Source organism: Amblyraja radiata, chromosome 7 (genome assembly GCF_010909765.2).
Source record: "Amblyraja radiata isolate CabotCenter1 chromosome 7, sAmbRad1.1.pri, whole genome shotgun sequence".
Taxonomy (NCBI): Eukaryota; Metazoa; Chordata; class Chondrichthyes; order Rajiformes; family Rajidae; genus Amblyraja; species Amblyraja radiata.
In genome coordinates this window covers 74,549,566-74,569,724 of record NC_045962.1, presented here as the reverse complement: position 1 = coordinate 74,569,724, position 20,159 = coordinate 74,549,566, and the positions used below count along the sequence as shown (strand labels likewise).

The window sequence follows — 20,159 nt, the reverse complement described above, 5'->3', positions numbered from 1 at the left end:
TGATCCCCTTAGCCACAAGGGCCACATCTAACTCCCTCTTAAATATAGCCAATGAACTGGCCTCGACTACCCTCTGTGGCAGGGAGTTCCAGAGATTCACCACTCTCTGTGTGAAAAAAGTTCTTCTCATCTCGGTTTTAAAGGATTTCCCCCTTATCCTTAAGCTGTGACCCCTTGTCCTGGACTTCCCAACGTTGTCTGGCAACGTTCCAATCGATCACATTCCAGAAACACCCACTCGCAAGTTGATTTAAATCCTCTTTTTTTTTGGACAATCATGTCATAAGAGCATCTAAATCGTCTATATTTTGTGTAATTGTCTATCTATAGTCAATATTTTTATACTAAATATCCACAACAGGGATATTGTGCAAACATTTTTTTTTTAAATTATATTGAAAGTGGATGTTTCTAGATTAATTTATGGGAATTAAACATTATATTCCTTCCATCTGGCATATAAGTTAATGACAGGGAGATTTTAAAATCGTGTTATATTGTGAATTCTTGTGTGAATGGGATTAGTTTGTTATTTGGATACTTAGGCTATTTAGAAAAAAGATCCTTTTCTTAAGAAATTGAATCTACAGGACATCCTTAATGGGAAAGTAATGGGCAGAAAGGCATGTCAAGTGTAGTTTGAAGAGCAAAAACTTGTAGTTTACAATGCCAAAATTGAAAAGTTGAGGAAAAACAAGGTGTACAGAGTTGCTTATTGGTTACAATCTGAGGAGTATGATGATGCTACTGATTATGATATGCCAGTGTATCAGCTAGCAACTGATCTTCTCCATAAAGACTTGGTCTATTGCTAGAAATTGTAATTTATTTACCTATCTGTTACGGACTTAAGGGCCTGTCCCACGAGCATGCGGCAAACGCGACCTAACGTGGTCGCTTGAGCCGTCGGCCTCGCGGGGCCGGTCCCACTTCGATCGCCGGAGCCGTATGGAGTTGAGCGGAGCTGGTCCCGACATCGCGCGGGGCTCCGTAAAACTGACAATGGCGAAAAATTCCGCGGGGCAACGGCCTGCCGGCCCGCAGCCGCATTGAGGCCGTACGCACCGCCTCGACGGGCATGCGCAGCTTCTCGACGCCGTACGTCATGCGCGAACTTCCCGCGGACTTCGTTCGAACTTCACGTCAACTCGTACGGAATCAATCGACCTCCGCGCGGCCCCCGCTTCCGGTTTGGTCGCGCTTGCCGCATGCAGTCGCATGCAAGGGACAGGCCCTTTACAGCATATAATATTAAAATATTAAAGTTCTGATCTTGAGAATATCACATTTTTGAATTTTCAAGGCAATTTCTTAAGGTGCTCCCGTGCTGATTGTTATCGAGGCTGACACATTTCCACCAATACGAACAGTCTGTGGTCTGTGAATGAGGAAGTCGAGGATTCAATTGCAGAGGGATGCACAGAGACCCAGTTCTACAAGTTTGGTAACTAGCTTGGAGGGGATGATTGTATTAAATGCCGAGCTGTAATCAATTAATAACAGCCTGACATATGAGTTTTTGTTGTCTAAGTGGTCCAGAGCGGAGTAGAGAGCCAGCAAGATCGCATCCACCGTTGATCTGTTGTGGCGGTAAGCGAACTGCAGTTGGTCCAGGTTTTGTCGAGGTACGAGTTGATTTGCGCCATGATCAACCTCTCAAAGCACTTCATCACCACCGATGTTAGTGCCACTGGTCGATCGTCATTGAGGCAGGTCACCTTGTTCTTCTTGGGCATCGGTATAATTGATGCCCTTTTAAAGCAGGTGGGAACCTTAGATCTCAGAAGTGAGAGGTTGAAAATGTCCGTAAAAACTCCAGCCAGTTGGTCCGCACAGGTTTTTAGAACACGACCGGGTATACCATCAGGTAAAGGCGCTTTTCGAGGGTTCACCCCTCTGAAGGATTTTCTGACATCGGCCTCTGTGACTGTGATTGAAATACCATCACAGCGAATGGGGGCTCGAGAAGGCACATCAATGTTCTCCCAATCAAAGCGTGCGCAAAACGCATTGAGCTCGTCAGGCAGTGATGTTCCGCCGACATTCGAGCTACCTCCTGATTTCGCCTTGTAGGAGGCGATTGCATTCAGGCCCCGCCACAGCTGCCGAACATCTGTCTCATCCTCCAGCTTGGAGCAGAAGTCCCTTTTGGCCTTTTTGATGGCTTTACCAAGGTTGTATCTGGACTTCTTGTAGACCACTATCATCAGACATGAATGCTAGGTGTCTGGTCTTCAGAAGAGTGCAGATCTCAAAGTTCATCCAAGGCTTCTGATTGGGAAACACTCGGACGGTTTTTGTAGGGATGCAGTTCTCCACACATATCTTTATGAAGTCTGTAACGACTGCGGCAAATTCGTTCAGGTCCGTTACCAAATTCCTCTGCCCCCCCCCCCGGCGACCAGCCCTGTACTTTCCTCATCTCTGGGGGTGCGCTCTTCAATAGGCAGGAAAAAGCAGCACAGCAGTATGGTCGGAACTACCGAAGTGAGGGCTAGGGATAGAGAGATAGGCATTCTTGATGGTGGTGTAGCAGTGCTCGAGGGCGTTTGGTCCCCTGGTGCAGCAGGCGACATGTTGGTGGAAGTTAGGGAGCGATTTCTTGAGGTTTGCTTGGTTGAAGTCCCCAGCTATGGTGGCAAATGCCTCGGGGTAAGACGTCTGGTGTTTGTTGACCACGGCGTACAGCTCCTCCAGTGCCAGACGGACGTCTGCCTGGGGTGGGATGTAGACCGCGGTCAGAATGATGGAGATGAATTCCCTCGGAAGGTAGAAGGGGCTGCACCTCACCGCCAGATGTTCGTGGTGTTAAAAGCAGGAGTTGGACAGGACTGCCACGTCTGAGCACCACGCAGAGTTGACCATGAGGCAGACGCCCCCTCCTCTCCCTTTCCCGGATGCCTGCGTACGTTCCATTCCGTGGATGGAGATCCCTTCAGGCTGGACCGCTGAGTCTGGGGAGCTGGGGGTGAGCCATGTCTCTGTGAAACAGAACACAGAGCATTCCCTCAGCTCCCTTTGATAAAGCAGCCTTGCCCTTAAGTCCTCTAGTCACTGTTTTCTAGTTGGCCAGTAGGATAGTAGGGAGAGGGGGCCGAATTCCCCTCTGCTTCAGTCTGACCTGTAGTCCTGCCCGACGGCCACGTCCCGGTACTCCATGGAGCTCTCCTCGGTGTTTGAAGGTAGAGTACTTACGGGTCTCCGCGAGGCCGGGGAATCCCGAGATCGGGAATTCCCACAGTCAGCACCTCCAACTCCGTTGCTGCTGGGGGATCCGACCCGACGGCCTCGATTCTGGACTCCCTGAAGGCCTCCCCGGTGTTTGCAGATAAGGTTCTTACTGTACCTGCGCGCCTCCGCGAGGTTGGGGATTACCTTCTGATCGGGGATTCCCGATCATCGGGAGTTCTCAGTAGCGCTAATGCATTTAAATGTGTTAGCAGCTCGCTACTTAGTGTTGATTTCAGTGGATTTTCTGATGCAGGTGAGTTCATAAATGCTGTATCTTACTGTTTTTCTTTGTGCCATTCGCAAAATGTCGCCGCAGGTAGGCGCCATCTTAGCTACAGAGGGTTCAGAGATCAGTCACATTGTGAATTTCCATAACACGAAGCCGCATTATACATCAAGAAATGAGAGTTGAACAAAGTTATTGGTATTGCCGTTGGTTCATTATAATTGTCACATGTATTACTTATACAGTGAAAAACATTGAGTGCGTGCTATCCCGTCGAATCGCACTATACACGAGTAAAACAGTTTAATCAGGCCATGCACATACTGTAGGTAGTGCAAAGAGAAAAATACCAGAATGCAGAATATAGTGCTACAGTTTTATGGTATTATATAGTATAGTATAGTATAGTATAGTATAGTATAGTATAGTATAGTATAGTATAGTATAGTAAGTCTGAATATGGCATGACTGAAAGATTATGTAGCCTTTTACAATATAGGAAAGCTGGGTTCAAATCGAGCTCATCCAATGACAAGTTATTACTTATCTCTGGAACGTCAGCTATTTCGTTAAATCTTGGCTTCTTTATGGCCTTGAAGCACATGTTATTACTGCAGGCTGCCATCTTAATGTCTTTATTGAAAAGACAACCTGTCCTCCATATTGTGTTTCATATAATTTACAATGTCATTCAGACTTGGCACCGAGCCATTGTTTGTTCTACTAGTCCATGCTTTTGTATAATAACAACTCCATTTTAGATTTGACTATTAGCTCTTTCAGGGGGGAGAGAAAAAAAGAGTTTAGGAGGCTGATGTGTGTGATGGACTGGGCTACATCTGCAGCTTTCCAGTCTTGGACAGAACTGTTCCCAAAGCATTCCAAAAGGAATAAATTATATATATTTTCCCCACATACATTTCAAGAATTCCATAAAGGTGTAGTTTTGTAATCTGGACAGCTACAATGGAAGGGTCAACTGCAGAACGATCCAGAGGATCTCAGAGTTGGAGGCAATTTCTTCTTTGCTCACATGACTTTGAATCTGGTACCACCCATTGGGGAATGCTCAACACAGCATGATCTGATATGCTGCCATGCTCACTGAACCCACTTTACCATTTTGTGAAGCTGTGTATACCATTTGTGGATCCTAGTGCCAATAAATCTCTTGGCACTATTTGCACTAATAATAGTAGTTATCGGGGTCACACATTTTTAACCAATTTACCCAATATGTAACCGTGCAACTCATTGGACAGTATTATAATTGCAAATTTTAGGCCATCATTTCATGACGTGTGCCCAATTAACGTAGGAAATTTTAGACAAGATTCCAGCAGCAATTTTGGTGCAAAAAAATGTTCAGCCTTTTGTTTTATTGCCAACCTGGTCATTTGGATTTTAGTGAGCTACATACATTATAGCTGGTTGTAGCTTTCAGCTGCACCTTGAACTTCAATATATACTTTCACCAATAGGTTAACAGATACAGATATAAGCAGCTTAACACAATGAGCAGGGTACAATAACTGAACTTTGCAGGTAGACAAAATGCTGGGAGTAACTCAGCGGGTAAGGCAGCATCCCTGGAGAGAAGGAATGAGCGACGTTTCGGGTCGAGACCCTTCTTCCGACTGATGTCAGGGAAGGGGGGGGGACAAAGATAGAATGTTGGTGGAGACAGTAAGACGAGTGGGAGAACTGGGAAGGGGAAGTGGATGGAGAGAGGAAGCAAAGGCTATCTGAAGTTAGAGAAGTCAATGTTCATACCGCCGGGGTGTAAGCTACCCATGCAAAATACGAGGTGCTGTTCCTCCAATTTGTGCTGAGCCTCACTCTGACAATGGAGGCAGCCCAGGACAGAAAGGTCAGATTGGGAATGGGAGGGTGAGTTGAAGTGCTGAGCCACCGAGAGATCAGGTACGTTAAGACGGACTGACCGGAGGTGTTCAGCCTGCGCTTGGTCTCGCCGATGTAGAGAAGTTGACACCTGGAACAGCGGATACAAGTGATGAGGTTGGAGAAGGTGCAAGTGAACCTCTGCTTCACCTGGAAAGACAGATTGGGTCCTTGGATGGAGTCGGGGGGTTGGGGGGGAGGTAAAGGGACAGGTGTTACATCTCCTGCAGTTGAAGGGGAAAGTACCCAGGGAGGGGGTGATTTGGGTGGGAAGGGACGATTTGACCAGGGAGTTTCAGAGGGAACGGTCTCTGCGGAAAGTAGAAAGGGGTGGAGATGTGCAGATGAGGCCAGTAGTGGGATCCCGTTGGAGGTGGCAAAAATGTTAGGTGGATTATATGCTGTATGCGACAGCTGATGGTGGAAGGTGAGGACAAGGGGGACTCTGTCCTTGTTACAAATGGGGGGAGGGGGAGTAAGAGGATAGCTTTGCAGAATGTCTGAATAACATGTACTTTTTTTAGGAAAGGAGTGATCATGTACGCAATTATCTTCCATGGATTGGTGAAATGCAATACCTATCTTCGGTTAGCCATCAAGTTCACATCGAAACCTCTTTTTGAATGACCACTGGAACAACTTCACCCCCTCAGCCACGTTGGCACAACGAGGTGCTCAGTGGCAGATTAGGTGTTTGGATCAGCATCTTCTTTGGCTGCAATGGAGAGTCAGGTCCTCTTCCATGCTCAGACATACTTATGCACTGCATATTGCACGACTGAACTACCGTAATGATCCTGTATGAACAAAAGGTCTTCAGATCCTTTTCTCCAGAGATGTTGCCGGACCCATTGAGGTACTCCAGATTTTTGTGTCTATCTTTGTTGAATCATCTGTTAATTTCCTCTGCCCAGTCTGCCAGAACAGTCTTTCCATGTTAGAGCAAGCAAGTTTCTACCTCACTTAGGGTTGGAGATCCATCAGCTACCTTCATCTGACTTAGTCAGCCTGTTAAAGCTTCAGCTTGGGATGTCGCATTATCAAATTGAACACCTGCTTGGAGCCACATGTGAGCGCCGATTATAAGGAAGCTACTTCGGAAGACGAAACAATGACGCACAAAATATTGTTAACACCCTTATTTCAAACTTTGTTAGCTTAAAATTAAATTTCCATGTCCTCCTGCTCATTCTATGTCTTATTTCTTAAATCAGAATGAATTATGAAGTATACTTTGGGCAAATTAGGGTTTTTTAATTTTCCAAATATTGTAGAACCTATCCTTTATACTGGAGTTCCACTAGTTAGTTTTAGCAGAATTATCTTCCTCTAGCATTCAACAAATAAATATTAGTCCTTCTTACAAATTGATGCTTCCCTCTGGGCCAAATACAATAATGTATCATTGATTGACCATATCTTAATCTATGGCACAATCTGGCCTATACAAATATGCAGAGATATAGCCTTCATTGGAACGCAGTCAGAAGCAAAGACGAGAGATGTCGGCACCTACTACAAACTACTTTACTGATTCCAGGAATACAAGCACTGCCGCAGTTACACATCAACTTTTCCCATCGACTCAATTACGTCTACCTAGAAAACCACCAGCAAAGCTTCACATATCAATAAATCCAGCTGAGGAACACAAGCATCGGTAGTACAGTCACTGCACTCATAACCCTGCATTGCATTAGTAACATACAAAGTGACACTCATTGAGCAAGTACGACTGAATTAATAATTCATCAAATTTGGGATATTACTGCAGTCAACAAGACAGAAGGAAAAGGGCTTCAAAGTATTTGGTAGGATCAATATGCCAATCAGAATCTCATGGGTTCCAGTCTGACTCCAGGGACCTTAGCACAAAAGCCTGGCTCGATATATCAATCCAGTTGAAGGACCTCTCTGTGTGACACATCTGCTTCATCTATCAGAAGAATTTCAAAGGAATGATTGCTTGTATGGCAAAGACCAGGAACTTGCTGAGGTGAATAATCAAACAGCTGGCGCCAAGGTGGGGCTATGTTTCGGCTGGAATTGCAGGAATGCCATTAACGGTGTGCTGGACCTGGAACATAGCCAGGTTACACCTTGAACAAGAGACTGGCAACATAGCTAAGTGCTCACCAGAGCCAAGAGTCAGAAGCGTTGTTAGTTTTGCAACCAGAGCAACAGACTGCAACAGTTGGCTGTGATGACCAACATGTCCAGGAATGCAGTTAGATTGTGACAACTTTAATGTCAGAGGAAATATTCAGCATCTGCTAGTGCTGAATCCCCAATGTTGTGGCCAGGAATTCAGCCCTCCTCTCCAGGCTATGCTGGTTCTACCAGAGAAAATGAGCTGAATTGGCAAAAGCATCAATTATTCATGACTTTGCCAGATGTTAATTATTTCATTTTCATAAAATTTTGAATCTTCCACTGCACATTGTTTACAAATAATCTAAAAGCTTGATAGTTTTGGCAGATAGCAAAGATGGGGTGTTGTTTTGCCAGCTGCTATACGCTTACTCAGCAGATTTGCAAGTAGGGCTTGTTCCAACTTGCCCATCAGATTCAATTATCGTGCATGACAATATCAATCAAGGATAGGATGCCTCCATCCATCTCTTTCTAGCTTCCAGATCGAATGAATGTTAAGTAAATACAAAGGGTGCGAGGCTCACTAAGCAAAACAAGGCTGATTAGAGGTGTGCGGTAACTAATCCATATTTTGTCTGGAAAATTTGCATTAATAATAAAACATTTTATTTGCCTTCATTGCTGCACCCAATCATCATTTCCTACCCTTTAACCTCTATCAGGAATGAACAAAGTAGTGATAACTGTTACCTTTATAAGAACCCTAATATTCTCCAGCTTAAGATAACACAATAGGATTTATGAAATAACACCACAAAAAGTTAGTACAATTACATAGCTTGCAGTAACATGGGGCCATCAGAGTAAGATTGGACATCACAGAAAAGACCCCCTTGGCCAAGCTTGTCCATGCCAACCATGATGCCTATCTACACTAATCCCATGTTCCAGCACTAGGCCTATATCCCTCTAGGGATTTATTTTTCAATCACCCATCCAAATGGCTTTTCGATGTCATAATTTTATCTCGCTCTACCACTTACTTTGACAGCTCGTTTTACATAGCTATCATCCTTGAAGTGACACATTTGCCCCACAAATCTCCTTTAAAATATCTCCCCTCTCACATTAAACCTACATTTTCTCATTCTAGACTCCTCCACCTGAGGAATAAGATACCGACTTTCCAGGACACTACCTATGCCCCTCATCATTTTGTAAATGTCTATATAGTTTCCTCAGCCTCCTGCATTCCAAGGAGAATAAACTCAACCTATCCAAGGTGTCCTTTATACCTAAAACCCCAAATTCCAGGCAACATGCTAGTAAAGATCGACACAAAAAGCTGGAGTAACTCAGCGGGACAGGCAGAATCTCTGGAGAAAAGGAATGGTGACGTTTCGGGACGAGATCCTTTCCTACATTAAATCTATTCTACACAAGCTTCATGCAATGTGGCGACCACAACAATAGACAATACTCCAAGTGCAGTCTGACCAATGCTTTGTGCAGATACAACATAAAAAACAGCAATTAACATTTTCTAAAATAGTGATATAATTGTAAAAACTTTTAAGACTTTGATGCCTTCAGACACAGAAATGCAAAACAGAAAAATATACTTTTTCAGTGCAATACAACGTGGGAACCCTTAAATCAGGGGTCGGCAACCTACGGCCCCCGGGCCGAATGCGGCCCGTAACTAGAAATCATCTGGCCCGCAGGCGTATTTTCCCCCCGTATTAATCAGGCCCGCCGACTTCCTTCAGCTCTGGCACCTCCCAGGCGTGAGGCCGTGGCGCCCACGCGTGGTGACGCAAGGAACAGGTAACATTTCGGGTCGAGACCCTTCTTCAGAAGCGTCTGACTTTGCTCCGAGACCAGTTTGAAGAAGGGTCTCGACCCGAAACGTCGCCTATAGAAACGTCGCTCCATAGATGCTGTCTCACCCGCTGAGTTTCTCCAGCTTTTTTGTCTACTGTCGATTTTCCAGCATCTGCAGTTCTTTCTTAAACACACTGTCGGGATCTGGGCCGGGGACAAATAAGTATGATTATTTGAGCCACTGCCTTCAGGACAGAGCCAATGTAATGGGTCCACAGGTGCGCCATGTTCGGGAGCGCCCTTAACTATCCTTGCCCATAACTAGGGGCCAGTGCTCCGGGTGGCGTCCTAAGGGGCAGGATCTATGTGAACATGTGATTTGCCATCCGGGGTGGGATCCATGTATACACGCGATAGATGTGACCCGCCATCCGCTCACAGACATGCGTCCCGGTCCCTATGCAGAACAAGGTTGCAGCATTTAGAAGAGTACTGCTCAAATTCACACAGTTGATGGAAAAAAGAAAACAGCTGCCATCATTGTTTAATATTAAGATGCCAATTTGTGCAAGTAGCTCATCAGACTTTGATGTTTAAGCAAATAAGCATTATTTGACTTTGATTGGACCAGCTAACTTCATATAATGAATGGTAACCCTTCTTTCTGGAACAAATCTGAAAGGTGAAATTCATTACGTGCTTGATTCAAACACACTTCTCACTATTAATGGAAGATGCGACTCGTTTTTCTGGTAAGGACAGAGCTTCTCTGCGCAAGGCAATACCGCTAAGACACATAAGTTTATAACATTATGTTTAAACATATAACAAATATGTTTCTATGTTTCTGTCCCTCATGATAGAAATAACTACTTCAAAAGGTTGTAATTAATATTAGTCAAATAAAATTTAAATGTTTTCTTGTACAATCCAGCAAGTTCTTACATTCACAAAACAAATATTCAGAACTTATAGCCGAGCAAAAAAGTAAATAAGCACCAATAATAGTTGGAAATTTAAAAAAAGTTCTGATAATGTATCACAACGATAGATTTATAAAATTACAATATCATAAAGCATATGAAAGCAGTGAATAAAGTGATACAAGAACCTCTGCTTAAAATGCGATGTCCAAACCAGTAAAGATAAAATGACATTTTTAAGCAAAGGTGCAATTCTATGAGACTCGAATACAACGATCAAACTGCAGCCAATGCAATCGATGTTCAGTATGTTGCCACACTGCCTCCAATGCAATCACATCTGCCAAACTGTTTACTTTACAAGAATCCAAAATAGTAACTGCTTAGTAGCAATACTATTAATAGTAGCCAAAACTGAGCAGATTTTCTAATCACATCCCTGCATTATTGTAGAGATTTAGCCAGGTAGCCCCATAAATGTCCTGTTTCCATGCTAACACTGTGCGTAGGAAGGAACTGCAGATGCTGGTTTACGCTGCAGATAGTCACAAAATGCTGGAGTAACTCAGCCGGGACAGGCAGCATCTCTGGATAGAAGGAATCGGTTTGAAGAAGGGTCTCGACCCAAAATGTCAGCCATTCCTTCTATTCAGAGATGCTGCATGTTCCGTCCGCTGAGTTACTCCAGCTCGGTTGAGCCGCGGGACTGACTACCATCGCCCGGTGGGGTAACAACACATCGCATCAGCGCAGAGGGAGAATGAGGAGGGAAGAGACAGTAACTTTAAGATTTTTGCCTCCATCACAATGAGGAGGTGCCTGGTGAACTCACTGTGGTGGACGTTAATTTGTGTTTATTGTGTGTTTTGTTATTTATTATTATATGTATGACTGCAGGCAACGAAATTTCGTTCAGACCGAAAGGTCTGAATGACAAATAAAGGAATCTAATCTAATCTAATCCATTTGTGTGTCCATGCTATCACTGGTCTGAGGTGGCTGCGGCATCTTCACTCATGTTATCCCTGCTTGCCCTGTACTGCTCGAGTGCATTTCAAGGGACATTAAGGTAAACCACAACGTTCTGCATGTTTTCTAGCTCTCAGGCTGGGAAGCCTGCTCACTGAGCTTGCATCAGCTTTGGGCAAGCAGTCCCCATTCAAATGAAAGGGGAAAAACAGCTGCCAGGAGACAGGTAAGTAAGATAGTTCTTTTTTTTAATTTAAGCTTGTTTAATGCTTTAAAGTGATTCGATATGTATACGTTATTTTTATTTTCTTTGCAAACCTCACACAAATATAACTGTCCTGATCACAATGACAGCTTTGACAGGGGCAAACACTCACTGGCTAACAAGGTGGTTCTATGAACAGACAAAAGGTACATCCTGTACGATACGCTGCGGGCCATCAATCCAAGGAAGGCTACTGGACCCGACGGCGTCTCTGGACGCGTGCTGAAGGACTGCGCTGACCAGCTGGCTGGAGTCTGTACGAGGATTTTCAACCAGTCTCTGGCCCAGTCCACTGTTCCACCCTGTCTGAAGTCCGCAACCATAGTCCCCTTGCCCAAAAAACCCCACATTTCCAGCCTCAACGACTACCAGCCAGTCGCACTCACACCAGTGGTGATGAAGTGTTTTGAAAAACTGGTCCGGGGTCACATCACATCACTCCTGCCCCGAAGCTTTGACCCCCACCAGTTTGCGTACAGAGTGAATAGATCTACAGAGGACGCTGTAGCCACAGCTCTCCATGCTGCACTGTCCCACCTGGAGCAGCGGGGGAGCTACGTGCGGATGCTCTTTGTGGACTACAGCTCTGCCTTTAATACCATCCTTCCCCACAAACTGGTGGACAAACTGGGGGACTTGGGACTTCCACACTCCACCTGCATGTGGATAAACAGCTTCCTGTCGGGTCGCAGCCAGAGAGTCAGAGTGGGCCATCACACATCCACGGCCCTCAGCCTCAGTACCGGCTCTCCACAGGGCTGCGTGCTGAGCCCCCTGCTCTACACCATCTACACACATGATTGCACCCCCGCCCACCACAGCAACACCATTGTCAAATTTGCGGATGACACTACGGTGGTGGGACTCATCTCCGGGGGGGACGAGTACGCCTACCGGGATGAGGTGGAGCAGCTGACAGTGTGGTGTGGAGAAAATAACCTGCTCCTCAACACCTTAAAGACCAAGGAGATAATAATAGACTTCAGGAAGAATAAAACGGACATGGTACCATTAATTATCGGAGGGGACTGTGTGGAGAGGGTGGCGGATTTCCGCTTCCTGGGAATCCATATTGAGGAGGACCTGACGTGGAGCGTGAACACCTCTGCGCTGCTGAAAAAGGTCCAGCAGAGACTGCACTTCCTGAGGGTGCTCAGGAAGAATAACATCACTCAGAGACTGCTGCTGTCCTTTTATCGGTGCTCCATTGAGAGCATCCTAACATACTGTGTATGCGTATGGTACACCAGCTGCACAGCGGCTCAGAGGAAAGCGCTCCAGAGGGCCATTGACAACGCCCAGTGGATTGTCGGCTGCCCTCTCCTTACCTTGGAGGACTTACACAGTTCCCGCTGCATCAAAAAATCCCAGAGTATTATAAAGGACATTTCCCACCCCGGACACTCCCTGTTTGAACTGTTACCGTCAGGCAGACGGTACAGATCTACAAGGACAAGGACAAACAGACTTAAAAACAGTTTTTACCCCACTGCTATAAAGGCACTAAATGTAGCCGCCAAGGAACGCAGGGGCGATACATACTAAGAGACTGTGAAATCGACAGAAGGATGTAGGGCTGGGTGTTTATGCGTGCTATTTTTATGATATTTATTTTAGTTGTTTATCTTTTTTAAATATTTACCTTGTATGTATCGTTAGCTTTTAGAAATGTTTGAATGGTGCACTGACTGGATGACATTTTACAATTTCGTTGTACATGGTTCATGTTACAATGACAATAAAGAAACTATTCTAACTGTCCTGATCACAATGACAGCTTTGACAGGGGCAAACACTCACTGGCTAACAAGGTGGTTCTATGAACAGACAAAAGGTACATCCTGTACGATACATGGTCATACCAAGGTGCCGGAAGCTCAGTTCTCAAAGAAAGATCACAACACACTCAGAAAACAGCATTACGCAGGCAGCCAACAACTTCAGGCCTAATGGAAAAATAGTCCAATTATATTCTAAGTTTGGAAATTATTACAGATCAAAAGAACAATATCAGAATAACAGGACTGCAATGCAATTAGCAATGAGGAGAGAAAAATAAGCAAAAAGGCCTTGGGCCCAAAAGCAGCCATCATTTCCTTACCTTGACTGTGGTAGCCCCTTTTTATGAAGATCTGATCGGACCCGTTCTCCTACATGTTTGTAAATTTCTACTAAACTATTTATTGCTGCATCACGGACCTGACATAAAGGAAAATTCAATTAATAGCAAAGAAGCCAATTATTATAACCACTTGAAATTATTATTCCCACTTAATTAAAAACTGTTCCGCAGTCATATCGTTTTTCATTTATTGCAATCGAAGAGTCAGATTTCTACAACCATACAGTGCAGAAATAGGCCATTCAAGCCATCAGATCAATGCAAACCATCAATTCAGCAACACAAACTTATCTCTTGGATTTAAATAGAAAAGGAAAAAAACTGGAAATACTCAGCAGGTCAAGCAGCATCTGTGGAGAAAGTAGAGCCAATATTTCAGAATCCATGTTTCCCTTATACACAGATGTTGCCTATCTTGCTGAACAGTTACAGCATTTTTTTTTTAAATATAAAAACAAATTTTTCCAGCAACTACAGATATTTTGCCAGAACATGTGTAAAGTTTTCATATAAAGTTCTAATCACACCTCCCTCCATTATAAACTGAAATAGTTTCCCAAAAAATCATAAAAATGTAAGATAGACACAAAATACTGGAGTAACCCAATGGGTCAGGCAGCATCTCTGGAGAAAAGGAATAGGTTTTAGGTCAAAGTAATGTCTGAAAGAGCCTGAAGAAGGGATTTGACCTGAAACACCACCTATTTCTTTTCTCCAGAGATACTACCTCACCCACCGAGTCATTCAAGCACCTTGTGTCTATCTTCGGAGTAACCCAGCATCTACAGTTCCTTTCTACAAACTAAAAATCTAATTTGTTTTGATTTAATTTTTTTTAATAGTTAATATATCTATCCAAATGTAGGCACCAATTAGGTACAACAAAAGTAAGATACAATTTAGATCAAAAGGAGACAGTGCTAGAGTAACTCAGCGGGTCACATAGCATCTCTGGAAAACATGAATGGGTGACATTAAGTCGGGACTCGTCAGGCTGATGGTCTGCCTATACAATTAAGAGCACTGTAAATGTGCAATTATTTCAGCATCCTACAGATGGCACTGTGCTGCACCTACAGTATCTCCATTAGCCAACAGATGGCTCTGGTAACTGAGCAGTTCCAAAGTCACAGGGTAAAACAGTCTCGTTAATAACAAGACAGAAGTTACTATGAAGAATTTCAATATAACATTCTACCCTGATCAGCAAACACTTCAATTTAGAATTGCATAATTTCCCTAAAAGTGGCATCAAAAGGTAGACAGGGTGTTGAAGGTGTTTGCTGCCTGACCCACTGAGTTACTCCAGTACTTTGTGTTTGGCACACTGGCCTTCATCAGCCAGGGCATTGAATACAGATAGTTCTGCTATAATTGCTTTTCTAAGAAGCCTTGTGTTATAAACTTTGTCATTGGGGAAAAGGGGGTTAGGAACTAGAGTTTAAAAATAAAGTTATTTTTAATAGATACGTTATTGATTAGCAAGGATGTCAAAGGTTATGAGAAAGCAGGAGATGGGGTTGAGAGAGATGGGGTTGAGAGAGGAAAATAATCAGCCATGATTAGGCCGAATAGCCTAATTCGACTCCCATGTCTTTTGATTTGTATTTTTGTTACAATACTGGAGACTGCATGCTACATTGTTTAATAGAGTATCCTTGCACAAGTGTCGATGGAAATTATTCTTGTCCATTTCAATAGTCACCTGTGGCGAAACTTCCAAGATTCAAGAGAGTTTATTGTCATGTGTCCCAGATAGGACAATGAAATTCTTGCTTTGCTTCAGCACAACAGAATATAGTAGGCATGAATACAGAACAGATCAGTGTGTCCGTATACCATTATATAAATATATACATACATGAATAAACAAACAGATAAAGTGCAAATACACATATAATGGTCTATTAATGTTCAGATTTTTGTTTTGAGTTGAGTTTAATAGCCTGATGGCTGTGGGAAAGCAGCTATTCCTAAAATTGGACGTTGCAGACTTCAGGCTCCTGTACCTTCTACCTGAAGGTAGCGGGGAGATGAGTGTGTGGCCAGGATGATGTGGGTCTTTGATGATGCTGCCAGACTTTTTGAGGCAGCGACTGCGATAGATCCCCTCGATGGTAGGGAGGTCAGAGCAGATGGACTGGGCAGTGTTTACTACTTTTTGTAATCTTTTCTGCTTCTGGGCGCTCAAGTTGCCAAACAAAGCCACGATGCAATCTCTCTACTGTGCACCTGTAGAAGTTAGAGAGTCGTCCATGACGTACCGACTCTCCGTAATCTTCTCAGGAAGTAGAGGCGCTGATGTGCTTTCTTAAAAGCACATTAAAGCACACGGCATTGGGGGTTCAGTATTGATGTGGATAGAGAACTGGCTGGCAAACAGGAAGCAAAGAGTAGGAGTAAACGGGTCCTTTTCACAATGGCAGGCAGTGACTAGTGGGGTACTGCAAGGCTCAGTGCTGGGACCCCAGCTATTTACAATATATATTAATGATCTGGATGAGGGAATTGAAGGCAATATCTCCAAGTTTGCGGATGACACTAAGCTGGGGGGCAGTGTTAGCTGTGAGGAGGATGCTAGGAGACTGCAAGGTGACTTGGATAGGCTGGGTGAGTGGGCAAATGTTTGGCAGATGCAGTATAATGTGGATAAATGTGAGGTTATCCATTTTGGTGGCAAAAACAGGAAAGTAGACTATTATCTGAATGGTGGCCGACTAGGAAAAGGGGAGATGCAGCGAGACCTGGGTGTCATGGTACACCAGTCATTGAAAGTAGGCATGCAGGTGACAGCAGGTAGTGAAGAAAGCCAATGGTATGTTAGCTTTCATAGCAAAAGGATTTGAGTATAGGAGCAGGGAGGTTCTACTGCAGTTGTACAGGTGTCTTGGTGAGACCACACCTGGAGTATTGCGTACAGTTTAGGTCTCCAAATCTGAGGAAGGACATTATTGCCATAGAGGGAGTACAGAGAAGGTTCACTAGACTGATTCCTGGGATGTCAGGACTGTCTTATGAAGAAAGACTGGATAGACTTGGTTTATACTCTCTAGAATTTAGGAGATTGAGAGGGGATCTTATAGAAACTTATAAAATTCTTAAGGGGTTGGACAGGCTAGATGCAGGAAGATTGCTCCCGATGTTGGGGAAGTCCAGGACAAGGGGTCACAGCTTAAGGATAAGGGGGAAATCCTTTAGAACCGAGATGAGAAGAACTTTTTTCACACAGAGAGTGGTGAATCTCTGGAACTCTCTGCCACAGAGGGTAGTCGAGGCCAGTTCATTGGCTATATTTAAGAGGGAGTTAGATGTGGCCCTTGTGGCTAAGGGGATCAGAGGGTATGGAGAGAAGGCAGGTACGGGATACTGAGCTGGATGATCAGCCATGATCATATTGAATGGCGGTGCAGGCTCGAAGGGCCGAATGGCCTACTCCTGCACCTAATTTCTATGTTTCTATGTTCTTTATAATTGCATCAGTGTTCTCGGACCAGGAGAGATCTTCAGAGATATGCACTCCCAGGAATTTGAAGCTCTTGACCCTTTCCACCATCGACCCGTTGATATAAACGGGACTGTGGGTCCGCATCCTACCCCTTCCATAAGTCCACAATCAGTTCCTTGGTTTTGCTGGTGTTGAGGGCCAGGTTATTGTGCTGGCATCATTTGGTAAGTCAGTCAATCTCTCTTCAATACTCTGACACGTCCCCATCAGTTATACGTCCCACATCAGTGGTGTCGTCAGCGAACTTGATGATGGAGTTCGCACTATGACCGACTACGCAGTCATGAGTATAGAGTGAGGCTGAGCACGCAGAGGTCTGAGCACGCAGCCTTGAGGAGCTCCCGTGCTGATTGTTATCGAGGTTGACACATTTCCACCAATTGCAGAGGTATGCGCAGAGACCCAGTTCTGCAAGTTTGGTAAGCAGCTTGGAGGGGATGATTGTATTAAATGCCGAGCTGTAATCAATGAATAACAGCCTGACATAAGAGTTTTTGTTTTCCAAGTGGTCCAGAGCAGAGTGGAGAGCCAGCGAGATCGCATCCACTGTTGATCTGTACAGTAGAGAGCATGCTGACCGATTGCATCGTGGCGGTAGGCGAACTGCAGTGGGTCCAGGTTTTTGTCGAGGTAGGAGTTGATTTGCGCCATGATCAATCTCTCAAAGCAATTCATCACCACTGACGTTAGTGCCACTGGTCGATAGTCATTGAGGCATGTCACCAAGTTCTTCTTGGGTACCGGTATAATTGATGCCCTTTTAAAGCAGGTGGGAACCTCGGACCTCAGAAATGAGAGGTTGAAAATGTCCGTAAAAACTCCAGTCAGTTGGTCCGCACAGGTTTTTAGAACACGACTGGGTATACTATCAGGTCCAGGTGCTTTTCGAGGGTTCACCCCTCTGAAGGATTTTCTGACGTCAGCCTCTGTGACTGACTGAAATACCATCACAGCGAATGGGGGCTCAAGAAGGCACATCAGTGTTATCCCTATCAAAGCATGCGTAAAACGCATTGAGCTCATCAGGGAGTGATGTTTCGCTGACATTCGAGCTACCTCCTGATTTCGCCTTGTAGGAGGTCATTGCATTCAGGCCCCGCCACAGCTGCCGAACATTTGTCTCATCCTCCAGCTTGGAGCAGAAGTCCCTTTTGGCCTTTTTGATGGCCTTACCAAGGTCGTATCTGGACTTCTTGTAAACCACTGTATCATCAGACATGGATGGTCTCCAGAGTTATTAAGAGACAATGGTGTCTGATGGAAATAGTTTATTGTCCCTGACTAGTTTGTTTGCTGCTTGACAATTTCCAAAGCAACTATTGGAATGTTGTTTTATAGTTTAATAATATATTGGTGAGGCCAAAACCTGGAGAATTGTGGAAAACTTTAGTCACCCTGCTACAAGAAAGACTTCATTAAACTGGAAAGAATGCAAAGAAGATGTATTAGAATGTTGCCAGAACTCTAAGTTATACAAGATCAGGCAGGCTGGTACTTTATTCCTTGGAGAATAGGAGACCGAGGGGTGATCTTATAGAGGTGTATAAAAATAGGTGTACATAAATAGATTATAATCATAAGTGTTTAACGATAGAAGATCAAAAAATGAAAAGAAAAAACAAAATTCACAGAACAGGAGAAAGGGCAATAAAAACTAAATCTCAAAAAAACTCAGTATTGATTGAAATGCAATTACTACAAATCCTCATGCAGTTTATTTTTCTCGATCCAAAACCAAATATTTATTACCTATATTTGTTTACTTTTGATAACCGTTGCAAATTGGGGAATAGAAAATCAGAAATAAAAGTCAAGAAAAACATGAGGTGAATCATTTCCATATAAAAAGCTGACCTCTTACCTGACTGTTGGGATCTCCTAATAAATTACAAATATGGGGTACGATTTTGCTCAGAGTTAAACTGTGAGCTCCATAGCTGGAGAAAGAAAACAGAAAAAAATTGTTTAAAAACACATAAATGCACTGAAATGAAAATGATGCAAATATTATATATATTCTATGACAGTTTTATTTATACTTACGCGTTTAACGTACTAATAAGGCAAAGGCAAATTCCTTCTCTGGTTCGGAAATTTTTGTGTTTAAATCCTCCCAACATTCGTTCCCAAACATACTGCAGGAAGTGGATAACGATTTTTCATCAGTAGAACAAAGCACCAGTATTAACATGAACATATACACATTCAACATTTAAATTTGCCAGCTGGAGATGTTCCAAAATTTGCTGGTTTTATTTAAAGATGAAAACTTACTAAAATTTGAACTTTTGTTTTAAAACAGAAGCACTCATCTGAAAGCAAGTTAACACTTTAAAAGAGAGATAGACAGGCATACTTTAAGGCTTATAATATCTTCAGTCATCAAAAACAAAAGTGCTTGCATCCACTTCATTGGTCTACTTGCAGCAACCACTGAACCTATAACGGAATTAAATGACTTGCTATTTTAGAAAAAAATAAATAGAAAGCATACACAATATTGGTTCATCCCATTAGCATTGGCTGCAACTAACTTCACAAATAAACCTTCACAAATATCAGAGAGCCAATGTAATACAACAGCAAGAAAATGTTTTTTTTAATTATGTACCTGTGGGGTAGCAGACAGCTCCATGATCTTCAATAAAAGGCTCTGATCTTGTTCTCGCACTTGATCCTTAGCATCTCCTAATCGGTCCATTAAACTGGGTAACACTGCAGAAACAATCATTTTTTTGGTAAAAGGCGGAATAATTAGCAGACAATGTAGATGCCTTCTTTTACCTTAAAGTTACAGAACATTCTCCACATTATATTAAGTATTTTGGTTTGCCTAAGCCATCAAAACATACAGTAAATTGAGAAAATACTGGATATAATGCCTACTATTTTCTGTGTGCTTAAGCAAAGCAAGAATTTCATTGTCCTATACAGGGACACATGACAATAAACTAACTTGAACTTGAACTTAACTGGTTGTATAAGCAATATTTTATCAAACCAGCTATGAAACTGTGACTCTTTCCCTTTGTTGCTTGACCTGCAGAATGCTGTCAGTATTGTGTTTTGATTTAACAAAATCAACAATACATCCACTG

At 43.4% G+C, this 20,159-nt stretch overlaps 1 protein-coding gene across 1 annotated transcript in view; it reads right to left on the bottom strand.

Annotated features, from left to right (window-relative positions):
• clasp1 (cytoplasmic linker associated protein 1) overlaps positions 1 to 20,159 on the bottom strand; it is a 193,340-nt gene that overhangs the window by 134,097 nt on the left and 39,084 nt on the right. The window contains 4 exon segments of the mRNA XM_033024813.1: positions 13,536 to 13,633; positions 18,923 to 18,998; positions 19,105 to 19,196; positions 19,673 to 19,776. Coding sequence (XP_032880704.1) covers positions 13,536 to 13,633; positions 18,923 to 18,998; positions 19,105 to 19,196; positions 19,673 to 19,776 — 370 coding nt within the window.